This window comes from Schistocerca gregaria, chromosome 4 (assembly GCF_023897955.1).
Source record: "Schistocerca gregaria isolate iqSchGreg1 chromosome 4, iqSchGreg1.2, whole genome shotgun sequence".
Taxonomy (NCBI): Eukaryota; Metazoa; Arthropoda; class Insecta; order Orthoptera; family Acrididae; genus Schistocerca; species Schistocerca gregaria.
The window spans coordinates 229,316,496-229,339,504 of record NC_064923.1 but is presented as its reverse complement, the minus strand read 5'-3'; the positions used below and the strand labels follow the sequence as shown (position 1 = coordinate 229,339,504).

The window sequence follows — 23,009 nt, the reverse complement described above, 5'->3', positions numbered from 1 at the left end:
TTTATTTCTTCTCCATAGATTTTAACACTACTCCGAATTTTTTCTTTTGTTTCCTTCACTGCTTGCTCAAAATCCACAATGAATAATATCGGCGAGAGGCTACAGCCCAGTCTCACTCCCTTCCCAACCACTGCTTCCCTTTCACACCCCTCGACTCTTATAACTGCCATCTGTTTTCTGTGCCCATTGTAAATAGCCTTTCGCTCCCTGTATTTTACCCCTGCTATCTGTAGAATTTAAAAGAGAGTATTCCAGTCAACATTGTCAATAGCTTTCTCTAAGTCTACAAATGCTAGAAACGTATGTATGCCTTTCCTTACTCTTTCAAGATAAGTCTTAGGGTCAGTATTGCCTCACATGTTATAATATTTCTACGAAAGCCAAACTGATCTTCCCAGAGGTCGGCTTCTACCAGTTTTTCCATTCGTCTGTAAAGAATTCGCGTTAGTATTTTGCAGCTGTGACTTATTAAACTGATTGTTCTGCAATTTTCACATGATAGTTCTGTAATTTTCACCTGTCAACACCTGCTTTCTTTGGTATTGGAATTATTATATTCTTTAAGTCTGAGGGTATTTCGCCTGTCTCATACATCTTGCTCACCAGATGGTAGAGTTTTGCCAGGACTGGCTCTCCCAAGACTGTCAGTATTTCTAATGGAATGTTGTCAACTCCCGGGGCATTGTTTCGACTCAGGTCTTTCAGTGCTCTTTCAAACTCTTCACTCAGTATTTTATTTCTCATTTCATCTTCATCCTCTTCCATTTCCATAATATTGTCCTCAAGTACATAGCCCTTGTATAGACCCTCTATATACTCCTACCTTTGTTCTTTCCCTTCTTTGCTTAGAACTGGGTTTCCATTTGAGCTCTTGATATACATACAGATGGTTCTCTTTTCTCCAGAAGTGTCTCTAATTTTCTTGTAGGCAGTATCTAACCCCTAGTGAGATAAGCCTCTACATCCGTAGATTTGTCCTTTAGCCATCTCTTCTTAGCCATTTTGCACTTCCTGTCAATCCCATTTTTGAGTCGTTTGTTTTCACTTATGCCTGATTCATTTACTGCATTTTTATATTTTCTCCTTTCATCAATTAAATTCAATATTTCTTCTGTTACCCAAGGATTTCCTTAGCCCTCGTCTTTTTACCTACTTTATCCTCTGCTGCCTTCACTACTTCATCCCTCAAAGCTACCCATTCTTCTTCTACTGTATTTCTTTCCCCCATTCCTGTCAATTGTTTCTTTATGGTACCCTGAAACTCTGTATAACCTCTGGTTCTTTCAGTTTATCCAGGTCCCATCTCAAATTCCCACCTTTTTGCAGTTTCTTCAGTTTTAATCTACAGTTAATAACCAACAGATAGTGGTCAGAGTCCACATCTGCCCCTGTAAATATCTTACAATTTAAAACCTGGTTCCTAAATATCTCTCTTACCATTATATTATCTGATACCTTCTAGTATCTCCAGGCTTTTTCCACGTATACAACCTTCTTTTATGATTCTTGAACCAAGTGTTAGCTATGATTGAGTTATGACCTCTGTTACTGCAAATTAAAAAGGAATGGCTCAAACGCTAAAAAAACAGCTGTTTGCACGATGGAAGCAGATTGTACGTGTAATCGCACTGAAAGCAAGGTTGATCCCCGTCTTGTCATCTTTGGCTCTTGCACTTATCAAGAGTGCTTCTGCCCTCTTTAGGCGTGTGCTCATTCAGTGTATAGCACGCGCAGGATACGGTGTGCGATGCGCAGTGACCAGTTTACGTCTGAAGCACTGGGCGAGGCCAATAAGCGTTCTCCGGTCAACTATGACACCCTGCAATCTTTATCAAAAGATTTTACAGAAACTATTAGGTTAAATAAATCATTACTTCATGGTTTACTTATAGCTTTATATGTCAGGTTCGTGACGATGTGACTATCATTTAGCAAATGACCATAGTTTTTGTGATTTCATGTGAAAGTATGACACTGCGCGAGATTCGGAAAAGTGTGCAATGAAAAACAGAGGTAGCTATAATTTTGCATTTGCTGCATATTCCATAATATATTTTTGCGTATGAAATTTAGCTAACACACAGAATTTACTTTAGAGTAGAGGTTAGCAATCTCGAGAAAACTGATCCGATATAGCACACTCAATTGCGATCGCGCCGCGCCAGCGATAAAGCCAGAGTGTAATGTCCACAACATTCCCTCGTATTTCATAAACGGTTTCAGATATAGAAGTAAGACTTTAGCAAATGATACCACGCAAGAGGAGAGTATTTTACCATATCGTTATTATCCAAAACTTCATTATCTACCATGTTATTCCAACAGCTGCAGATTTTCGGTGAAAGACTAATTTTTACAGACCATCGATAGCTGATGAAGAGAAAACTGCTATGGGTTTTGGAACAACACATGTGAAGCCATTACACTTTTTTAGTACTGAGGATATGATTTTTCACAAGCTACTGACTTTACCTTTCCTCAATTCCTCACTTAATAAATTTAATAAATCACTGTTTCAGAATTCTCTTGCAATTGTCTGCACAACATGTAGGTTTTACTGAACACTCGCCACTCACAGCGCTTCTCTGAAAATTACGATTGGTTAACAAACCGGTCGAAAATAAATCGCTGAACTTTTGGCGAAATTCTTACTCGTTCCAGTACAATTCAGGACATTTCCTCAGACATCTCACGTAATGGACACGATTACCAACGAAAGCAGAGGTGACAGTAGATCTTTCTGAATAGTCACGGTGCGAGTGTGGGCGTGGATAGGCACCACTTAAAATTTACAATAAAAGTGAGCTTAGGCTTCAGTTTAGAACGACAATTCCACTCCATCGCAAAGCGTTTCCCCTAAAGCGCTCTGAGCGACCCCCCCCCCCCCCCTCTCCCGTTTCCCAAATCAACTGTGCATCTAGAGCCCATGGCATTTTGCGCCCATTATAATAGTGGCATTCAGGCCAGCATGAATAATAGTTACTTAAACCACAATCATCATTGCTTATCGTATGTAGCCCAACAAGGCAAAAAGCGTAATACTAGAACTGTCCTTTAACTTACAACCACAAAATAATTACTGTCGATATCTGCAGATGCACCCCCGACAGGCTTTTATTCGCAAAGTCAGTATTACTGCGAATATTCGCACCCGCACAGCCCCATCTGTCAGTCACTACTCATTTACAACTGACAAGTATAAAGGAGTACACGACGAGACTGGATTTTAAAAGACATACGTATTTAGAGAAGGATGGGAGTGGAAAAAGAATAAAAAGGATTACGTTATATTATGAAGGGCGGATATAAGGAATGATACCGGAAACAAGAGGAGAAAAATAAATTGTCTAAGATACACTATGAGAAGAATACAGGAGGGTGTTGACTGGGAAGAAGGGCAGAGGAAGGAAAACATACTAGCTAGTTGTTGGTACCAAGATAAATACACATTGGAACTGTAATTTGAGGACGCTGAACATGCAATTACGGACCTGCCTAACAATGACTCATTATCACCATACGTCAGTCACCGAATCAGTCTATTCACACATAAAGAATACTGTTTATGAACAGTTGTCCGAACGCCTGGGTGTTGACAATTGACCAGCCCTAAAGTCGCAGAAACGCTCACTACCTTCAATGGTAAATGACACAAAGATGTTTAATACTGTGGTGAGTTTTATCGTCAAATTGCAAGAATACTTGTTACAGTACAAATCGGGAGATTTCTTCAGACTTCTCACGTAATGGACACGATAGTAGTTCGGCCGTTCGCACATAAACTGAAGAGCCAAAGAAACTGGTACACCTGCCTAATATCGTGTACGGCCCAGCGAGCACGCAGAATTGCCGCAACATGACGTGGCATTGACTCAACTAATGTCTGGTGCTGCAGGGAATGACACCATAAATCACTGAGAATGCGAGGGGGTGGAGATCTCTTCTGAACAGTACGTTGCAAGGCATCCCAGATATACTCAATAATGTTCATGTCTGGGTAGTTTGGTGGCCAGTGGAAGTGTTTAAACTCAAAAGAGTGTTCCTGGAGCCACTCTGTAGCAATTCTGGACGTTTGAGGTCTCGCATTGTCCCGCTGGAATTGCACAAGTCCGTCGGTATACACGACGGATATGAATGCATGCAGGTGATCAGACAGGATGCTTACGTACGTGTCACCTATCAGAGTCGTGTCAAAGTACCAGGTATCCCACATCACTCCAACTGCACACGCCCCACACCATTACAAAGCCTCCACCAGCTTGAACAGTCCCCTGCTGACATGCAGGGTCCATGAGGTTGTCTCTATACTCGTACAAGTCCATCTACTCGATACAATTTGAAACGAGACTCGTCTAACCTGTCACCATGAATCCAGTCAACACTCCAGTGTCGGTGCTGACGGGCTCTGGCGAGGCATAAAGCTTTGAGCCGTGCAGTCATCACGGGTACACAAGTGGGCCTTCAGCTTCGAAAGCTCATATCGATGACGGTTCGCTGAATGGTTCGCACGCTGATACTTTTTGATGGCCCAGCATTGAAATCTACAGCAATTTGCGCAAGGGTTGCACTTCTGTCACGTTGAACGATTCTCTTCAGTTGTCGCTGGTCCCGTTCTTGCGGGATCTTTTTCTGGCCACAACGATGTCTAAGATTTGATGTTTTATCGGATTCCTGATATTCACGGTGCACTCGTCAAATGGTCGTATGGGAAAATCTCCACTTCATCGCTACCTCGGCGGTGCACTGTGCCATCGCTCGTGCGCCGACTGTAACACGTTCAAACTCACATCTTTTAACAAGCCATTATAGCAGCAATAATCTAACAACTGCACCGCACACCTTTTGTCTTAGGCGATGCCGACGGCAGCGCCGTATTCTGCCTCTTGATATATCTCTATATTTGAATACGGATACCTATATCAGTTTCTTTGGCGCTTCAGTGTATGAGATTATTTTATTGCGCCACCATCCGCGAGTGACACATCAAGGATTTGACATTCTGATACGCTACATAACAGCCGCACACCGTATTATGACAAGAGGGGTACGTGTAAATGTGTATCTTCGTCAATCTACTCGACAGATCAGCTTTTTATAACATATGTTTGGGGCAGATTCTCTCGTGCGCTGGTATGTTATAGTATATATTTAGTTGTTAGTGTACATTGCTGCCGCCACTGCTTCCTCTCCCCCCCCCCCCCCCCCAGTCAACACTACCTTTTCCTTTACAGGAATGATGCAATAGGGAGGAGAGTGGGAGGGTCGAATTAGTATACGATTTTCACTAAAAGGTTTCGTCACCTACACCTATCACTACGTTGCGTTTTTGGATGATGGAGTCCCAAGGCACGTTACTTACAATGGGTGGGGAAAAAAAACCTCCCATATTGGCAGAGAAATGTAGGGGTGTCAAACCGAGCGACATTTTACAAATAAACATAGGTAGAAAATGCACCGTTTTCCAGCTACGGCCATGAAAACAGAACCAATCATCGAAAGTGCGCAGAAGTGTGCACGCGCACTTCAACTAACTTGCCTCAGCTAATACTTGCTATGCTCAAGAGTGCAGTTACTAATGAAATAGCTAGAGAAAACGGTTTCAGCTGAATAGCCTAACTTCGGATTTCCTTCCACGGCTGGTTACAGTAGACGTGAATTCTCTGTCGTATTCACTGGCTGAAGCTTGACTATTAAATGAACTACGGTAAAGTACGATAATGTCAATTTGTTAAGGTGGTAAACTGTACTGCAGAAACAGCACTGCATTAATGTAGTCGACCATTGGTACTGTCAGGTACAACGTTGTTAATAATGCAATCTACTCGTGGAAGCTATATAATTTTTACAAATGTACAGAGCGTGAATGTTTTTTTCTTTCAACAAGTATCGTACATCGGTTAGTTTGAACGAAGGCAATGGTGAAAAAGAAGAAAGTTTAAACACTTTCATACACCTTCTTGTCCTCCCACAGCAGGTTCTTTAAATTCCATGATTGGCGCACCCACTCGAAATTCCTGGTATGTTGCGAATTATCGCGGCCTCAAAAATTCTTGCGCCCAGCTCTGCATTGAGGTTGATTTCCGCGAGATCGCCGCTGATTTGCTACCGTTTTGTGATAAAGATTCGCTTCCGACCTAAGGTTATCTGTAAAATGTTGCTTGATCTGGCGCCCCTATGCTGCTCTGAGTCATCTGGTTGACTATCCCTCCACGTTGTATATGCTACTTGACCATTCTTTTGGAAACAGTTTGCCCCCAAATAAAATCTTGGGTGGGATCGGAATGAAAGACAAGACAGTCGTCAAACTTCGCTTTCTAAAGTTTATATGTAGGCTATAGGGGATTCAACATAAAACAGAAGAGAAACTCTAGACTTTCCTAAACTCTGACCAGCAGCACTAAGTGGTTTTGATAGTTTACAAAAAATGTAATTTAAAGACCAAGAAATTATTCCCACAATATTCGTATTCCTCACGGAGGAGTGAAGCTTCAGTGCTCCACCCCTAGTCCTTTGACGTAGTACAATCCATAGCTGTGCGCAGTTACGGGTCCATCAACCGAAAGTATCACCTCTGTTGACAGAGGCCAACCACTTTCCATACCCATTAACCAGAAAATCTATTTCAATAACTACAGACTGCTACGCCGACACTTGCTTTTAAACGAATTACCATGCAAGTAAGTTTTGTGGAAACTTCGTTTCTATAACCGTAGAGATTTTTCACTTTATTTGAATCATCCATTTTATAACTATATTACTGATTGATTTTCAATTTATATATTCGAAGTAACAATACTGTGAATGCAGACGAAAAAGTCTAAAAGCATTGTAATGCATTTCAAAGAAAACCACCTTACGTAAAGAAATATCAAAACAATGTTAGCACTAACAAATATTGGCATGACCTCTAACATCTGTGACTTTTCATGCTTTGCACCTCTAACATTTTGACCAATCGTATGGCTGCCATTCCTCGAATATCGGATTCTTGCCACTACTGAAATGTATCCAAATTAATTAGTTGCTACACTTTGCGCCGTACAGCACTCCGTATCGTCTGTGGTGATGGGAACGGTAATTTGCCCCTACCACGGGTGGTCAATGTACTCTCAACTTCAGTTAAATGGTATGGAGTAACAAATGGAACTAACAAACCAATAAAAAAATTTCCCCTACCATTACAGGATCCTCTTACTTAACAGTACAGGATCATGTTGTAAGATGAACTGCACACAAAACAAGAGATCTTCTGAAGGAATAATTTCGATATGAACTTTAACTCATTTAACGAACCGATAGGACAATGCAATTGCTTTAAGTGGACCAGCATTTGGAACGGTGCCCACACAAACGAGCATCCATTACCAATAGCAATGGCAGTTGCCTGTCTCCTGAAGAATGCATTCAATGCTGTTTTTACAATCCAGTTACTACTTACACGAACTGCTATTGCTTCTGAATCTGCTAAAATAAGATGGACACCTCCCTGAAAACTTTACTACTTTAAAGCGACACGCTGCAACAAAGCATTCCTAAACAAAGTTTAAGCTGCAAAGCTGCAACTACGGCGTCATCATACAAAACCATCGGCGACGTCTTTCGAACATTAGAATCATCGAAGGGCAAACTCTCCACTTGAAAATATTCACAACAGATGCTGTACTCTCCATTTATTTATGCTGGTAATATACGAAAATTCATGACTGTACAATAGACTGAATATATTAACGGAATAAAAAATTAAGCTCATTTGGTAAGTTGGGACTGTGTTTAGCTAAGCAACAAACCATTAATAAAACGTGTTTTTCAACTTGGGAGATTAATTTATAGCTGATGAGTCGCGGAATGTGTACAGGAACTACAAGTATCAACAAACTCAATGCAGTACCCAAATTAAAAGTTCTTTTCAGATTTAGAGGCGACCGTAACAAAAATTGCGGTGACATATTCCAGCATGTTATGACAGCCATCTTCTGATGCTACTTTTAAATGTGAGTCCTCAACTAACTTCTAAGTTATCTCGGATATTAACTGAAGCGACAACAACAAATGTTATTCACTGATTATAATTGATATTATTAAACAGCATGGAAAACCGAGCCCGCCGGACCCTGCACGAATTAATTAACACAGCAGATAGTGACTCATATTAGGACCGTCGATTAACATTGTAAATAAACAAAAAGATACTAAGAAAAACGTATGCAGTCACCACATTGATAAAACCCGACTTATGACATCGCCGGAATATTTAGATTATGTGAACAGAATTTGTACAATGTTTAGCACATTAAATTTCTCTTTGCAGTCTTAGATAAAGCAACTCACGAAAATAGCTAACTGATACAATGGAAAAATCTGTCACTATTTTCTTGTTGTTTAAAACCTGATACCGAACACTGAGAACAGTGACGTACCTGCTACATTTCGTTGTCTTTTTCCGTGTCGTAGCGTATCTTCCCGCCATCTAACTCTGGGAAACCAGGACAGCGGTGAAGTTATACTGATGTGCGCTGAACGGCAGACAACATCAAATACTATTTCCTCATTAACGCTCAGTGTGTGTCACGTCCAGATGCCTTAGTACTGGCTGTACCGCTACTGTAACCAACCGAAAGCCAAGAACTGTAAAATCGCTTCTTGTATATTTAAAGGCCCCTGTACACGTACCAATTTATCAGCCAGCCGACCGACCTACCAATTTCGCCTGAACTCGGCGATTACAGCGCCGTCCTGTTGTGATTTGTTTATCTTAAGTTCACTGTGTTTATGTTCTACGAGATCCCGCTTGCCTTTACACAGAAACAAAAACGGGGGATTGCCTCCGCCGTTTTGGCGGTTGCTAGGCATTTAAGAATGAATGAATTAATTAATTATGGATTTTCGAGTTGCTGAAAATCGTCAAACCATTGCGGACGAAAAAAGAAAAGAAAAAGAAAGAAAGTCATGAGAGGCTGTTAAGTACTTTTGTGATTTCTACCGACTGGCAGACGTTAGCATGACCTCAAATTCACTGTTCTATCCCCGTAACTGTTAACTAAAATTATTCCTGACACCTGCAACGTGATTTATAGTTGACTGAGAAAATGCATCATGCATCAAATAAACGTTATTACTTTATTTATGTATGTAGCGTAAAAGATGACCTGTAAGTTTAAGATTTCAAATTCGAACATGAAAGACTACACATGGTGGAGGCGCATATTATCTAATAAATCAACAACAGATACATATCACATGATGCAGATAGCAACTATTAGAAACGCAAAAAATCCCACACTTGCTCTTCATACTAGAGGGCTGCGATGTAGGTTGGACTTTTCAAACACTTATAACAATAAAGCCGGCCGCGGTGGTCTCGCGGTTCTAGGCGCGCAGTCCGGAACCGTGCGACTGCTACGGTCGCAGGTTCGAATCCTGCCTCGGGCATGGATGTGTGTGATGTCCTTAGGTTAGTTAGGTTTAAGTAGTTGTAAGTTCTAGGGGACTAATGACCACAGCAGTTGAGTCCCATAGTGCTCAGAGCCATTTATAACAATGAAGAAAGTTTATTTTACGAATTAAAGTCCATTAAATGTCAATATTTCGGTTTTTAGATTCAGTTTCCCATAAGTATCGAAAATAAAACTTAAAAACAGAATTAACGGAAGATTTTTTACTTTCTCTATGTGCCACACAAAACCATTATGGAGCAGTGCTTCACTTTTTGAATCCATATTGGTGTATGTCTCGCACGACGTATCCCACTAACATCTGCAAGTCTTAAATTTCTCCCGAAGTACTGTCCTTAAGGTTCTATCCGTCTCACGCCTTGTCATGTACATTGGGACACTATTAAAAATCGAGAGGAGTGACGAAAGACAAACTTTTGTCGGTAGGTTGGCACAACGGCGCTCACACGGCATAATGTGTTGGGTAGTTGTGTGGGGATCGGCTGTCGGGTGGTCCTAACCGCCCGACAAGGAATGTTCGTTGGTCGGTCACACGTAGCGCCTACACACGTTCAGTTTGTCGGTCGGTCGGTCAGTCGGTCAGTCAGTGCGTATATAGAGCCCTTGAAACTCCCATTTTAGTAAAGTTGCCTAAGTTTGATTAATCATTCGTGACAATAAATAATTACTTCAATAAATTTTCATTTTGGAACACTTACTCAAGCCTGCAAAACGGGCAGCAAATGCGGATGCTGATAAATAGAAGGCATCACATTCGGGTCTTGATAAGAAGACGACATAATATCAGTATTCAAAACATGTCCCCACAAATGGCCGAATAACAAATTCAGCATTGAACAATCCACGAAGATAATAGGCTAACATTCATAACGATTGTCTTCCGGTGTCCCGTTAAACCTGGGACAGACATGCACAGAACACTCCTTCTGATGGAACCAAGACTACGAGGGCCTGTTCTCCAGAGTTCGATATTGAGGTATTGTACTGTTCCGAACAAACGCCCGTATCTAGGACTGATCTTCCACTCTGTAGTGGAGTATGGGCTGTTTCAAATCTTCCTGTTGGATTAAAACGGTGTAGCGCATCGCAACACAACCCGCCCTCGACAGCTTTACTTCTACCAGCATCTCTCTCCTACCTTCGGAAACTCACAGAAGTAAGGCATGCAAGAGAAGTTCTGTAAATTTTTGAACTCGAAGAAGGAAGGTATGCGGGCGAGAGTCTGTGAATTTATGAATGTAGGGGAAAGAGACTGCCAGAAGTAAAGCTGTTGAAAGCGTGTTATGAGTCGTGCCCGCATACCTCAGTCGGAAAGAGCAATGCCTGCGAAAGGCAAGGTTCCGCATTCAAGTCCCGGTCCGGTAAAAAATTTCAAATACCCGTTCGCTCATGTGGGATATACTGTTACTATACTGGTATACGCATGCGCATTCAAATACGGAGACATGTAAACAGGCAGAATACGGCGCTGCGGTCGGCTACGCCTATGTAAGAGAACAACTGTCTGGCGCAGTTGTTAGGTCGGTTACTGCTGCTACAATGGCAAATTATGAGGATTTAAGTGAACTTGAACGAAGTTTTATAGTCGGCGCGCGAGAGATGAGACACAGCATCTCCGAGCTAGCGATGAAGAGGGCATTTTCCCGTACGACCATTTCACGAGTGTACCGTGAATATCAGGAATCCAGTAAAGCATCATATCTCCGACATCGCTACGGCCGGAAAAAGATCCTGCAGGAACGGGACCAACGACAACTGAAGAGAATCGTTCAACGTGACAGAAGTGCTACCTTTTCGCAAACTGCTGCAGATTTCAATGCTGGGCCATCAACAAGTGTCAGCGTGCTAACCATTCAACGAAACATCATCATCGATATGGGCTTTCGGAGCCGAAGGCCCACTCGTGCACCATTGATGACTGCACGACACAAAGCTTTACGCCTCGCCTGGGCCCGTCCACTCTGACACTGGACTGTTGCTGACTGGAAACATGTTGGCTGGTCGGACGAGTCTCGCTTCAAATTGTATCGAGAGAATGGAAGTGTACGGGTATGCAGACAACCTCATGTATCCATGGACCCTGCATGTTAGCAGGGGACTGTTCAAGCTGGTGTAGGTCCTGTGAGGGTGTGGGGCGTGTGCAATTGGAGTGGTATGGGACTCCTGATACGTCTAGACACGACTCTGATAGGTGACACGTATGTAAGCATCCTGTCTGATCACCTGCATCCATTCACGTCCATTCTGCACTCCGATGGACTTGGACAATTAGAGGGGGGCAATGACACCCAACACGTCCGCTCGCCACCAAACTCCCCAGACATGAACATTACTGAGCGTACCTGGGCTGCCTTGCAACGTGCTGTTCAGCAGAGATCTCAAGCCCCTCGTACTCTTAGGGATTTATCGACAGCCCTGCGTGATTCATGGTGTCAGTTCCCTGTAGGACTACTTCAGACATTAGTTGAGTCCATGCCACGTCGTGTTGAGGCGCTTCTGCGTGCTCGCGGGGCCCTTCACGGTATTAGACAGGTGTATGTGCTTCTTTGGCTGTTCATTGTATTACTACTATTCTTTTTACTGGCGTTAACCCGTGGCTTCACGGAGTTGTCATGTTAATTTCGACTTCGCAATGTTAGAGGCAGACCGTGCTGGATACACATCTGTCCACTCCGGTGCACAATTTGTGTACCCCAACTGCTTGCGTCTAGCGTTACCCTTGTACTAGCGTGTGTTCGCTTTCAAAATGCTAATAGTGTAACTCAGGCGGAACGTAGGTACTGGCTCAATATTCACCTAGTGGGTGTGGAGAACCGCATAAAAGCCACATCCGGTGTGACCGGCACACCGTTCCTCCTGGTCGTTAATCCACAGAGCGGATTCAGCCCGGAGCTGGCGCGCCACCCCTAATCCCGCAAACGGCTATCCAGGTGGGTTACTAGTACTAGTACTACTATTGCTATTCGTTGTGTAACGTACGTGTTCCACTGACTACGATCAGCATGGTATTACAAGGAGCTGTGAGTATGCCTATAGTACGCTGCAACAAGGCATACCGCATGTTCTACCCGTTTTTATTGTCCCATTGTCTATAACGATCCGTTATAAGAAAAAGCACTTCCTTTTACAGAGAAAGGGCTACAAACGAATTAAAGCTTCCTGGAAGATTAAAACAGTATGCTGGATTCGAAGCCTTGTCCTTCGCGAGCTATTTTCTTTCCACCTGAGCTATGCACGCATGGTCACGCAGCATTACTTCTGCCAGTACCTCTCCCAAATTTTCCACTATTCATGGACGTCTTTCCCATATCTGTACAACTATAATATTATGCTGTGATACACATCACCAAATTTTTTTAAAGCACTGACTGACAGAGAGATTTGTTCTTGTCATGACTGCTAATCAACAATCAAACTTAGCATCGCGCATACAATTACAGAACACTAATGAATCAATTTTTGTTTATTACTGACAAAGATCTTCCTCCAAAGGGTCACCACTCACAGATTCCATCTCATAAAGGAAGTGCCCCGACCCGACCGCCTTACACAGGTTGGAAACGCGCTTAAAATACACCGGTGTGCAAAAATTAAAGACGAGACTAACATTCCATGATGTGTTGCTGCCGAGTAGCATAGCTCGATGAAACTTGAACCCTACGAGTACATAGAATTCACCATATGAGAGTACGTAATACAGCTAGGAACAATGCCGAAAATGATTGTTTTTGATGGTCCAAGGTACTATGGGGTGGGGAGGCATAATGTTCCATGGGCTACTGACCTCCAAATCATTGAACATCGTACACTCACCAGTCAATGTAATTGTGACACTGTACTCCCTTCCCGAGAGCGTCTTTCCAAAGGGGCTTTTCCCCCTGACTTATTTTTTGTGGATAACAATACGCGACCCCATCGAACTGCGCAGTGGTGCAGAGTTTGCAACGACAGGTTATTCCACGAAAGGACTGGCCTGCCCATTCCCCTGACTTAAATTCCGTGGAGCACGCGTGGGATGCGTTGGGGAGATGTTCTGCGCCGACGACCACCCGTGGGCAGCCAAGCAGCCACGTCAGCTTTTTATCAAAGAGGAGGCTCAAAAAACAGGACTGTGCAACAAACGTCCACGTTCTGGATACCCAAGTTGAGTTCCGGGTCAAGAGGGACCGTGGTATGACAACAGAAATGCATGATTCACGCTTCTGTAGGAGAGAACTGCAAACCATGGAAAAGGGTCCAAGGGGAGGTCATTCCGATGGCGCCTTGGCGCCGGCGTTCAGCCAAGTCTACGGAGTGAGACATGCACCAAATGCAAAAGTCGTCGACATACAGCTCGGGGATGACCAATGGCTCGACAGAGGTCACTAACTCACTGATGGCAATGAGAACTGTGACGCTCAGCACTGCGCCCTGTTGGATACCGTTCTCCTGAACCCGTGGAGAGCTAAATGAAGTACCAACCCTAACGCGGGAGCCGGCCGCAGTGACCGAGCGGTTCTAGGCGCTTCAGTCCGGAACCGCGCTGCTGTTACAGTCGCAGGTTCGAATTCTGCCTCGGGCATGGATGTGTGTGATATCCTTATGTTAGTTAGGTTTAAGTAGTTCTACGTCTAGGGGACTGATGACCTCAGACTTAGAACTACGAAAACCTAACTAACCTTAGGACATCACACACATCCATGCACGAGGTAGGATTCGAACCTACGACCGTAGCAGCCGCGTGGTTCTGGACTGAAGCGCGAAAAACCGCTCGGCCACCGCAGCCAGCTCAGATGTTAAGTCCCATAGTGCTTAGAGCCATTTGAACCATCTAACGCGGGACAAACGGTAGGTTAACAAACCGACGAAGAGAAATCAGTAGGGAGTCTCGAAAGCCACAGTCATGAATCGCAAGTAAAATCTGACCGTAACAAGCAAGGCTGTATGCCTTACGTAGATAAAAAAAGAGCACATCGTTCCATCCGCAAACCAAACTGATAGATGGACAAACGACATCTAGATTCGGGAAACCAGCTTAATCTGCGGGCAACCACCCTTTCAAGCGGTTTCTGAGGCTCATCAGTCAGCAACCGTCTACAGACATCGAGTTGGGTTTCTACCTGGCTTAAGAATTGGGCACAGGATACTATCAGACCGTTATGAAGGGAATATACATTCAGGCCGTACACAGTTGAAGACCCTGAGTAGATGTAGTCATTGGGTAACGTTCAGATGCAGGATCATCTGGTTGCCGGCCGATGTGGCCGAGCGGTTCTAGGCGCTGCAGTCTGGAACCGCGCGATCACTACGCTCGCAGGTAGAATCCTGCCTAGGGCATGGGTGTGTGTGATGTCCATAGGTTAGTTAGGTTTAAGTAGTTCTAAGTTCTAGGGGACTGATGACCTTAGAAGTTAAGTCCCATAGGGCTCCGAGCCATTTGTACCATTTGATTATCTGGTTACAAATTGAATCAGGGCCTTGAGCTGTGACGTGAGACAAGGAAAGAGCATGAAGCAGTTCCCAGTCAGTGAAAGGTTCACTATATAAGGCTACTATAAATGATTCATTTCCGAATTTTCCAAAACTTTTATGTACAAATATGAGGGATGCACAAATAGGATCGTAAAGACATAGAGTTTGCATAGTGCCCATAAGTTGGCGTTACGCGTTAATAGTGTCTTGACGAAGTGGCTGCAAAGGAAGAAACGAGTTTTGTGCTGGAATATGCGAGATGTTTATCTGTTAGAACAGCGCAGCGTGCATTCAGAAGGAATTATGGAAAGCAATCGCCCTGTAAACAAAGCGTTATTCATTGGTATCAACAATTTAGGGAGAAAAACGCAAACATTCTCAAGGAGGAAATGTAGTGCTCCCAGCGCTCCTTCTTACTGACTTCATTAGATAGCGACCCTTAGTGCGGAGACGCTTAAATGTGAGGAGAGCGGCCTGTGAAGGATGCTGTTTGAAACACAGCAGTGCCCTACGACAATCTCGAATAGCTTGCTGCAATGTCTTTCGTTCACCTTGGGCTGGCAACTGGCGTAAAGTGATTCTAGAAGGAGGAACATTCCAGCGGCATGGGCGGTTGCGTCGAAGACATCTCCCGCAACCTCGTCGATGCAAACTGACACCTAGGGGGTGAAAGTGCCAGCAGAGGTATGTAGCGCTAGTTGGCTCTTCGAAGAGTCCACCATAGTAATCGGTCCTTCGTGCAGCGATGTATAAATGACAGGTCACCAGGAAGTTGTCACTCTAACAGAGTTCATCGCGGAGCGACCACTGTAGCGAAGCCAATAGATTGGGGAATGAGATCATAAGGTTCATAGCCAAAATGTACCATAAGCAGCAACAAAGCAGGCAGCAGTACACTCACTGAGGAGGCACAATTAAGCTTGTAGAAAAGTTGGTCGACCAGATGAAGTGTTACTTCCCCACAAAGGGTGGTGCACACTGAAATTCCCAAGTAGCAATAAAAAGTTGGACATCTGTGGGATTCAGGTGGACATCTCAGAGGAAGTAAGTGTTCAAGCTGGAGGTAAATAAATGTTACAAATGGTGATTGCTAGGGTAGACTGTATGCGCAGCATTATTGCTTCCTATGTGGTACTGAGAGAAAACCACTCATTGACAAAATCTGTGTGAATCAACATATAGATCTCTTCAGTTGTCTTCTTGGGACCAGGGCAATTCCAACGGAATCCACGGTAACTATGTAGTGTTGGGGAATAGTCATCAGTGAAGTGAGTGATACAGGCTACAGAATAAGGGGGAAATTTCTTGTTCGAAGTCCACCAGGTGGAAGTAGTATCCACTACAGTTTCACTGTGTCATCACGTTGAGATGTCCTAGCAAGATGCGAAGGGCCCAGGAGTACCGGTCACATCCCAGGACCACCAGAGCGGACAGGACAACATCAGTGGACATTGGCTCGGATTCCGAAAGCGTGGGAGGATCTGGCATCTCTGGGGTCTCCTGATTCTTTTTACACTACTGGCCATTAAAATTGCTACACCACGAAGATGACGTGCTACAGACGCGAAATTTAACCGTCAGGAAGAAGATGCTGTGATATGGAAATGATTAGCTTTCCAGAGCATTCACACAAGGTTGGCGCCGGTGACGACACCTACAACGTGCTGACATGAGGAAAGTTTCCAACCGATTTCTCATACACAAACAGCAGTTGACCGGCGTTGTCTAGTGAAAGGTTGTTGTGATACCTCGTGTAAGGAGGAGAAATGCGTACATTGGAAGCATGTATTCGTCATCGCCATGCTGGCATATCACCCGGCATGATGGTATGGGGTGCCATTGGTTACACATCTCGGTCACCTCTTGTTCGCATTGACGGCACTTTGAACAGTGGACGTTATATTTCAGATGTGTTACGTCCCGTGACTCTTCCCAGAATTCAATCCCTGTGAAACACTACATTTCAGCAGGATAATGCACGGCCGCACGTTGGAGGTCCTGCACGGGCCTTTCTGGATACAGAAAATGTTCGACTGCTTCCCTAGCCAGCACATTCCCCAGATCTCTCACCAACTGAAAATGTCTGGTCAATGGTGATCGAGCAACTGGCTCGTCACAATACGCCAGTCACTATTGTTGATGAACTCTGGTATCGTGTTGAAGCTGCATGGGCAGCTGTACCTGTGCACGCCATCCAAGCTCTGTTTGACTCAATGCCCAGGCGTATCAAGGCCGTTATTACGGCCCGAGGTGGTTGGTTGTTCTGTGTACTGATTTCTCAGGTTCTATGCACCCGAATTGCGTGAAAATGTAATCACATGTCAGTTCTAGTATAATATATTTGTCTAATGAATACCCGTTTATCATCTGCATTTCTTCTTGGTGTAGCAATTTTAATGGCCAGTAGTGTATCTTCCTCTTCTTCTTGATCTTCTTTTGATCTTCTCTTTACTTTACTAGACAGTTAACGGTAGCAAATTCTGAAAGAATCTAAGAGGGCTGCTCAGATTGTCTCCTAAATCTTTTACATACAGGGATTGGATAGAAAGTGGTGACAACTCTGCCGCAACGTGAAGGATGTGCGCAGCAAGGCATGCCCACTGTCTGCAGCTGATAGCAGAAGGTCAGTTAAATTAGTGCAGCGAGCGCCGAGTCAGTTGCTGTGTGTACTGGATGAAAGTGTGGGAAGCCAGTTCAAGTGCCCTAACTGTATGTTTAGGAAACACGAGCAACGTGTTTGGATCAAGACGGAAGTGACATCTGGCATCGTTCTTCATGAAAATACACGGGGCCACATGGCGAACCACATGCAGGAGCTCTCGCATATGTGTGGGTGGAAGAGACTGGAACATCCACCGTATCCAGACGTGAGCTTACGACCTGTTCGTGGCGCGCTCTAGAACACAAGAGAGACATCATCTGTGCCACAGGGCGGTTCTTGCGAACATGGACAGAGATGGGTGAAATTGCGGTTTACGACGCTTTCCATTTCTGTGGGAGAATATGATCATCGTGATGCAATTCTATTACATTGAGGGCATGTAATACGGTGAACGTCTGTCAATATCGTCTGTTACGAATTACAACCGTGTTGCCACTCATTTTTGTCCAACTCATATAGATTAACCCTTTCGTAAGCCGTGGGAAGCATGCTTACCACTACAATGAACTCGCTCCTAGTCCCGTGGGATTCGCAGTTCCCACCTCTGTACGGTGCTACTACCTAGTGAATAGTATAGGGTACTACTTCCAATCGGAAGTTCCCGCCGTTTTTGCTGTACTTTGGCGCAGAGGCATTTATAGCCGAGTGTTTCTCTATAGAGGAGCCTTTCAGTGCGGTTTGTGATGTTTTCCTCAAAGCTATACTATAAGGTAAATACTTTTGATTTCCCAAATTTATGATGGAAAACGTAAAATTGGAACGAGGAGGATTCCAGTTTGAAACAAAAGGAGCCATTTCTGCAGTAAAATGGATGGATAACCGTCCCGTCACTTTCCTGTCCTCAATTCATGACCCGTGAGAAACAGCCACAGTGAAAAGAAAAAACAAGGATGGTACTAGTATAGAGATTTCTTGTCCTGAAGTTGTGGCAGAATACAACAAAATAATGGGTGGTGTCGATAAGTTTGATCAATTACGAGAAAGGTACGCTATTGGCAGACGTTCTGTAAAATTGAGGCACAGAATATTTTATTTCCTGGTGGACGTTGCTGCAGTGAACAGTTTCATTCCGTGGAAAATAAGTAAAAGAGAAAGTGGACAGCATGATCAGCTCACATACAGGATCCATCTAGCCAGACAATTGATCGCTGGCTTCTCATCCCAAAAAAGGCGTGGACAAAAACCTGTCTTTCTGGCAAAAAGGGGTAAAGTACCTGAAGATTTTCGTCATGTGGCTGTAGGGGAGCATCAACCCATTTTAGGAGAAACCTGCCGGACGTGCCGTCATTTTAGTACCAAAGCTGCGAAAAAAGAGCACTCGCTGTGTGTCTACATATTGTCAAATACCACTTTGCACAGACCCCTGTTTCAGAACATTTAATGGCAAGTAATTGTGAACAGTCATTGTAACAAAAGAAGTAAATTTATCAAATAAATATGGCGTATATTGAAAAAGTTGTTTTTGTCATTGAACTCCAAAGAAGGGCAGTGGTCGTGCGGTAGCGTTCTCGCTTCCCACGCCCGGGTTCGATTCCCGGCGGGCTCAGGGATTTTCCCTGTCTCTTGATGACTGGGTGTTGTGTGATGTCCGTAGGTTAGTTAGATTTAAGTAGTTCTAAGTTCTAGGGGACGGATGACTATAGATGTTAAGTCCCATAGTGCTCAGAGCCATTTGTACCATTTTGAAGGGCAGTGGGAAGAATACTTCCCACCTTATTGTGAGACCTCACTTTCACAGTTGGAGCAAATTTGATATTCTGTATGATAAATATACCTATCTGTTAACTACTATCTGCTCTCCATTCATTAAAAAAACTGCTCAATCATTTTGCCCACGAACGGGTTAACAACAGCAGAGGGCCTGTAAACACTTACTTGGGGAACCTCAGTTATTACTCCTGCTTCACAACATGGCTTCTCTTCAATTACTACGAACTGTGACCTTTCTGACAGGAAATGACGAATCCAGTCGCACACCTGAAACGGCACTGAACAGGGACGTAATCTGATTAGAAGCTGCATTTGAGGAATTATATCAAAAGCTTTCTGGAAATCTAGAAATATGAAATCAACTGGCGATCCCATGTCAAAGAGCTCATTACTTTTGTGAAAAAGGAGCTAGTTGTGTTTCACAAGAGCGGTGTTTTTGGAATGCGTGCTTGTTACGTGTCAATATATCGTTTTCTTCGAGGCATTAGATAATGTTAGAACACAATGTATTATGCTCCAAAATCCTAATGCAAACCGGGTTACAGTCCAGTGGATTGCTTTTATCCTCGCTACACGGCAGTGGCAGCGGGCTACAGCCGGTGCTCCTGGTGACTTGGCGCCGGCCGCACTCGGCCGCGCACAAAGGCGGCATCGCCTCACCTCAGCTGGGCGCGCTCCGACCCCCCTTTGCAATTAGCCGTGAGCCACTCCACCCAGCCCCCCCCCCCCCTCCCCTCCTGACACTCTCAACGACACGCGCTATCACAGGGCCGCACTACCCAGCCGCCACACTGGCCACGGCGCACGAGAGCCCACCACGCCCACCCCTCTATCCCCCACCACTCCGCCCACACTCCACGGGCTTGCTTTCTCTCAAGCTGTGCTCACACGGCACGTGAGAGCGAACGTGGGCGGCTTTGTGACGTCGCGATGTGAAGTTTTCAACTTGAGAAGCATTCCCAACCGTGAAAAGAAGAACCACACGAATAAGATTTTTGAGGCGCAGGGCAGAACGTAGAAAATGAACTGAAAAATCGCTTTTTATGGCACAAGCAGAGCTTAAGAGACCCCTAACAGAATACATCGTTTGCAGCTGAGGCCTGAGGTTTTTACACTACTGGCCATTAAAATTGCTGCACGAAGAAGAAATGCAGATGATAAACGGGTATTCACTGGACGAATATATTATACTAGAACTGACATGTGATTACATTTTCACGCAGTTTGGGTGCATAGATCCTAAAAAATCAGTACCTAGAACAACCACCTCTGGCCGTAATAACAGCCTTGATACGCCTGGACATTGAGTCAAACGGAGCTTGGATGGTGTGTACAGGTACAGCTGCCCATGCAGCTTCAACACGATACCACATTTCATCAAGAGTAGTGACTGGTGTATTGTGACGAGCCAGTTGCTCGGCCACCACTGACCAGACGTTTTCAATTGGTGAGAGATCTGGAGAATGTGCTGGCCAGGGCAGCAGACGAACATTATCTGTATCCAGAAAGGCCAATACAGGACCTGCAACATACGGGCGTGCATTATCCTGCTGAAATGAAGGGTTTCGCAGGGATCGAATGAAGGGTAGAGCCACGGGTCGTAACACATCCGAAATGCAACGTCCACTATTCAAAGTGCCGTCAATGCGAACAAGAGGTGACCGAGACGTGTAGCCAATGGCATCCCATACCATCACCCCGGGTGATACGTCAGTATGGCGATGACGAATACACGCTTCCAATGAGCGTTCAGCGCGATGCCGCCAAACACGGATGCGACCATCATAATGCTGTAAACTGAACCTGGATTCATCCGAAAAAAGGACGTTTTGTCATTCGTGCACCCAGGTTCATCGTTGAATACACTATCGCAGGAGCTCCTGTCTGTGATGCAGCGTCAAGGGTAACCACAGCCATGGTCTCCTAGCTGATAGTCCGTGCTGCTGCAAACGTCGTCGAACTGTTCGTGAAGATGGTGGTTGTCTTGTAAACGTCTCCATCTGTTGACTCAAGGATCGAGACGTGGCTGCACGATCCGTTACAGCCATGCGGATAAAATGCCTGTCACCTCGACTGCTAGTGATACGAGGCAGTTGGGATCCAGCACGGCGTTCCCTATTACCCTCCTGAACCCACCGGTTCCATATTCTGCTAACAGTCATTGGATCTTGACCAACGAGAGCAGCAATGTCGCGATACGATAAACCGCAATCGCGATAGGCTACAATCCGACCTTTATCAAAGTCGGAAACGTGATGGTATGCGTTTCTCCTCCTTACACGAGGCATCACAACAACGGTTCACCAGGCAACGCCGGTCAACTGCTGTTTGTGTATGAGAAATCGGTTGGAAACTGTCCTCATGTCAACTGGTTGTATGTGTCGCCACCGGCGCCAACCTTGTGTGAATGCTCTGAAAAGCATATCACAGCAGCTTCTTCCTGTCGGTTAAATTTCGCGTCTGTAGCACGTCATATTCGTGGTGTAGCAATTTTAATGGCCAGTAGTGACATTATAACTTAGGTGCAATAATCATACGCTGTTTCAATAGCAGCGGCACATTGAGAATCTCTCAGAAACGCTTCATTTTTTTTCGGTTTGTTATAATTAAAGGACTGGAAACGATGTACTGTTTATTAAAGGGTTTTCATATTATAACTTGCGTGCTATGAAAGTACGCCGTTTACATTATCTCCTAGATGAGATGGATAGGTCGTGCAACTAAAGAAAAGGCACTGAACAAAATTGGGAAGAAAAGAAATATGTGGCACAGCATGACTAGAAGAACGGATCGGTTGATAGCACAAATTCTGAGACATCAAGCGATCACCAATTTAGTACAGGAGGGAGGTAAAAATCATACAGGAAGACTAAGAGATCGATACAGCTATCAGATTCAGACGGGTGTAAATTTCAGTAGTTATACGGAGATGAAGAGGTTCGCACAGGCTAGAGAAAAATGGAGAGTTGCATCAAACCAGTCTTCGGACTGAAGACAACAACAGCACCTAGTTACAGCTGTAACCCTTCTTTTTACAATGAAACGCCGTCACTAGATTATGTCTGCATTGTCCCCTGAAAATAGTGACGTCGTGAAGCAAATGCTAGAGATCCATTTGTACATTGTTTCTACAATAATAAAATATGCGGGATTTGATTAATATAAAGATCTATGCTACTTACCAAATGTAAAGCCACAATTCAGAATATGGCATAGTCAAGGCACAGTCCCGGATTCACAAGGCAAACTCCCCATCGCACACCCCTCAGATTTAGTGGTAACATGGCCCAGAGGACAGCCCGTCAAAAGCTGAACACACACCAAGTGTGAAAACAGGAAGGGGAAAAAATGGTTCAAATGGCTCTAGGCACTATGGGGCTTAACATCTGGCGTCACCAGTCCCTTGACTTAGAACTGCTTAAACCTAACTAACCTACGGACATCACACACATCCATGCCCGAGGTAGGATTCGAACCTGCGACTGTAGCAGGCGCGCGGTTCCGGACTGAAGCGCCTAGAACTGCTCGGCCACAGCGGCCGGCCCCAGGAAGAAGATGCACTGAACAGTGAAAACAGAAGCAAAACAGAAACAGTGGACGGTCCAAGATCAAACTATGCAACATCGAGCGAATTAGAAGAACCACGGTGTTGTGGTTGTGTGGTCAGGGCGTTGGACTGCAAAGCGGGAGGTTAGTGTTAGAATCTCTCTTGTCCTCCAACTTTTTTTTTTTTT

At 44.4% G+C, this 23,009-nt stretch overlaps 1 protein-coding gene across 3 annotated transcripts in view; it reads right to left on the bottom strand.

The window, feature by feature from the left end:
- LOC126365831 (protein pellino) overlaps positions 1 to 23,009 on the bottom strand; it is a 399,652-nt gene that overhangs the window by 347,173 nt on the left and 29,470 nt on the right. Inside the window, exon 1 of one of the 3 annotated variants that reach the window (XM_050008459.1) lies at positions 8,418 to 8,630. The exons of the other annotated variants lie outside the window; for them this stretch is intronic. Coding sequence (XP_049864416.1) covers positions 8,418 to 8,467 — 50 coding nt within the window. The 5' untranslated portion in view covers positions 8,468 to 8,630. Of the gene's footprint in view, positions 1 to 8,417; positions 8,631 to 23,009 lie in introns of those variants that run through there. 3 annotated transcript variants of the gene reach the window in all.